This window comes from Capsicum annuum, chromosome 10 (genome assembly GCF_002878395.1).
Source record: "Capsicum annuum cultivar UCD-10X-F1 chromosome 10, UCD10Xv1.1, whole genome shotgun sequence".
NCBI lineage: Eukaryota > Viridiplantae > Streptophyta > Magnoliopsida > Solanales > Solanaceae > Capsicum > Capsicum annuum.
Genome location: NC_061120.1, coordinates 214,889,249 through 214,893,395, shown reverse-complemented (window position 1 = coordinate 214,893,395; position 4,147 = coordinate 214,889,249). Strand labels below are relative to the sequence as shown.

The window sequence follows — 4,147 nt, the reverse complement described above, 5'->3', positions numbered from 1 at the left end:
ACACTTGAGGTGCCTGATAGGTACAAACTTTAGTTGAGGGACCTAAGTAAATTTTCGAGACAAGTTTGAGGTCCTATCGATGAGTTTAGCCAATTATTTAAGACATGATTGAGATAACATCTCAATCAAAGATATCACTAGAGATATACTTCTTTATCTATTATTTTTAATATTATCTCAAGCGATCATATGTATAAACTAAATTTCTTTAACATAAATATTAAATTTTAATCAAAATTATTGAAATTCATCGAACTGTAACTTTCCTCTAGCTCAGCTGATAGCATAGTGTGTACATATGATTTAATTATGACTAAAGTACTCCCTTTTTTTGTCCTACCTAAAACCTTTCCCCACGTAAATGAAAAAGACTCAACACCAAACATTAAAAAAGGGATTATTGCAATTTTTATCTTTTTGTTTTTAGGAAATGAATTAATTGGATTCTTTACAATTTAAATTAAAAATAATAATCGTACAAAGATTTTATGGGTGTCATTTTTTGTATATTTTATGAATAACTTCAAAAGATCTCTTATATGAAAAGCTACATAATTAAAAATAAATCTAAATGGATCTATAAAACCAACAATAACATACTTTGTGTTCTTCCGTAAATGAAATTTTTGGACGGATAAAGATGTACAAATAAGTCACCCACAAAACCTTTGTGGGTAGAGAGATTATTTCGGATCGATAGAAAATTAGGAAATATAATTACAGATAATTAAATCACATAAAATGTTCGAACTAATAGTACAGTTGTTTTAAACATTACTAGTCATAAAGTTTGAAAAAAGTGGCTCTTAATTTTCTTATTTCAATGGCCAAAAGATTCTTTCGAAGCTTTAGTCACTACTAAAAAAACAATAAAACTGGCCTTAATTAAGAAAAAAGGAAAAAAAAAATCGACCTTCAAGAAATCGATTTTTGACATTAAAGTTCATAAAGCGTAGAATTCAAACGTGGGGTGATTACAACATCCACAGATTTTGCTTTAGGCATAGTAATCCCTTGACCTTCACTCATATCCACAGGCAAATTTGATGGTGTATCAAAGTTAAATCCTTGAATTAATCGACCAATTATGAGGTGCGCCACTTGAGTCGCAAAATTAATTCCAGGACAAGATCGTCTTCCAGAACCGAATGGGATGAACTCAAAATGCTGACCACGTGCATCCACATTTAAGTGTTCATTCAAGAACCTCTCTGGCATAAACTTATCTGGCTCTGAATAAATTCTAGGATCTCGTTGTATCTTCCATGCATTAGGGAACAAACGTGTACCCTTTGGGATGTTGTACCCTGCCACGATACAGTCTTCCACTGCTTCGTGCGGGACTAACAAAGGTGCTGGTGGATATAAGCGTAACGCTTCTTTAACAATAGCCTGGAGATAGACGAGATCTTTGATATCAGATTCTTCTATCCATCTATTTTTACCAACTTTGTTGTCTATTTCTTCTTGGGCATGTTTCATGACGCGAGGATTGTTCAATAACAAGGATATTATCCATGTTAAGTGAACCGCAGTTGTATCTGAACCATCCAATATCATGCTCTATAAAATATAAAATAGTAAAAATGATTAGAATAATTGCAAAAAATAAATAAGTCTTTAAAAGTCGTCTCATATAAAATCTTAAACTTTTAAGAACCCTTCAACATGTGATTACTATATAGAAAATGTCATGATGTATTAAGAAAAAAGTTAAACTTTTATACACTATAGGCATATAACTATAAAGAGTATAATATTGATGTATTTGCTCGTTGAAGCAGGTAATCATATAATCTCTTTAGTTTTTTAGAATTTAAATTTTGTAAACTGTCGACAAATAACTTTTTCAGTTTTCTTACCCAATCAGTTTAAGTTCACTTGCTATAACATGTAAATTTTTTTATAAGCCTGACATTGTAACCTGGAAAATAGAAGAGTAACTTGCTAAATGTGGTTAAATTGACCTGATCGATGATGCAAAAATTCTTTATACTGACAGTATATATAACGTCAATCCTAGTTTCTAAGTTACTAATCCACTTAAGTTATATACACTTTTTGTATAAACATGTAACCGCAAATCAGATTATCTTTACCTGTTGTAGAGGTGTAATCCACTTGCTATAATAGGTAAATTTTTATAAGCTTCACATTGTAACCTAGAAAATAGAAGAGTAACCTGCTAAAATCGATTAAATTGACCTGATGATGTAAAAATTCTTTATGCTGATAGTATATAATTATATATAACATTAATCCTAGTTTCTAAGTTACTAATCCACTTAGAGCTTAAGTTATATACACTTTTTGTATAAACATGTAATGGTAAATCAAATTATCTTTACTTGTTGTGGCACATATAACCTGTCTTATTTTCAAGATGACGGATATCACATAGACCTTAGAAGTAATTCTCACAGAATATTTATAAAAAAAATTACATACCAATACTGTAGCCTTGATAACTGTTTCCCTTGAATAACCATATGCTTTGAACATTTCAGGTTTTGTCACTAAAAGCATTGCATCTATACAATCTTGTTCATTATCATCACCTTCAATTTTCTTTTTCTCCATATGTTCATTTAACCAATTTTGAAGAATGTTATCCAAGTCCTTGTATATTTGCTTCATTGTCTTGATATGTCCTTGAAAATCCACATATTTGAAAATCTGGAATGGAATCGCGTCGTATAAAATAAATTTCCCAGCAAGATACATTATCTTAGCAAAAGCCCTTCTAAAACATTGCGCCTCTTCATCTTTCTCCAAAGATACGTATCTCTTGCCAGCAACCATTTGCACGATTATATTGAGAGTTAATTTCTCGAACCATTTACTGATATTAATCGCGTTTGAATTTTCACCATTACCACAAGAACGATACAGCTCTTTGATGCTAATTTCCACCTCGGAAATTCGTACATGTTTGACCTTTTCGAGCCTAGTACTAGAAAGAACACTTTGTAATACGAGTTTTCGCACTTGACGATAATATGGTCCATAATTAGCCATAGAGAATCTCGCGTAATTATAACCATAATGTTCTGCTGCTAGACTAATAGGTCTAGCAGCGAGTTCTTTATCATTAATTGTGAAGCAATCTTTCGCTGCCTCCCAATTATTGATCACACAATACCGAAACATACCTAACTTAATAGTGAATATTGGACCATACTGGTCAGATAATTTTCCAAATGTTCGCGCTAGAGGGACATTTTCGCCATCACCAAAACCTCGGAGATGGCCTATGATTGGCCATGATCCAGGGATTTCCGGGGGCAGTTTTGTACTTTTCCAACTTCTTGTCCATACAATGATTGATAGAGAAAAAGCTAGAAGGGTTGCAACTGTAATTTGGAGATCATTGAAAGAAATATCATCAAACATTATTGTAAAACGAGAAGAAAATAAGAACAAGGAAGAAGGAATATTATGAGCCAACAGGCTATGTTAGTGTATAATGTTAAATCTATATATATAGGGAAATTATTGCTCCAGTACCTTTATATTGAGGGTTCCTTTGGTCTAGTGGCGGAGCCAGGATTTTCACTAGAGATTCAAAAATAAATGTACAAACAAATCGAATGGGGTTCAACATCTATTATATATACATAAAAAAATAATTTAATCATATATAAATAGTATAATTTTCCGTCAAAGGAGATTCGAATGAACCCCTCGCCGAAGGATACCCTGCTTTGGTCCATTGATAGAATTATGCAGAAACTAATAATACAATAAAGCTATCACAAGAATTAATATATTGGAATTACTTTATTCATTTTTTAATTTTAATTTTTTTATTTTTCATAAAATAATATATAGATTCTTATGTAACTTATGTGGATATTATTTATGCAGACATCGAATATCATGACCAAACAAGACACGATGAACGTTGGATTTTATGGAAGTAACAAAATGCTGTGAAATATTTTATTTCTAATACTACATTTTGTGCAGATATAAAAATGCAAGTGCCTGCAACAAAAGGCCCCCCCCCCTTTTTTTTTTTTTTTAATATTAAGTATTGATCTATCAATACTTTGAAACAAAATGATTGCAAATGTCCATGCAATTTGCACACTTTTCTAGATATTATTGGCATATCTATAGATTCTCTGTGCATTGGAAGAGGTAG

General features: G+C 31.5%; 1 protein-coding gene across 1 annotated transcript; it reads right to left on the bottom strand.

The window, feature by feature from the left end:
* Positions 1-743: 743 nt before the first annotated feature.
* Positions 744-3,480, bottom strand: LOC107854582 (xanthotoxin 5-hydroxylase CYP82C4). Its single transcript, XM_016699597.2, has 2 exons — positions 2,449-3,480; positions 744-1,563 (listed from the first exon to the last, which is right to left on the bottom strand). The coding sequence occupies exons 1-2, from the start codon at positions 3,391-3,393 to the stop codon at positions 937-939; spliced, it is 1,572 nt and encodes a 523-aa protein (XP_016555083.2). The 5' UTR covers positions 3,394-3,480; the 3' UTR covers positions 744-936.
* Between the last annotated feature and the right edge of the window lie 667 nt (positions 3,481-4,147).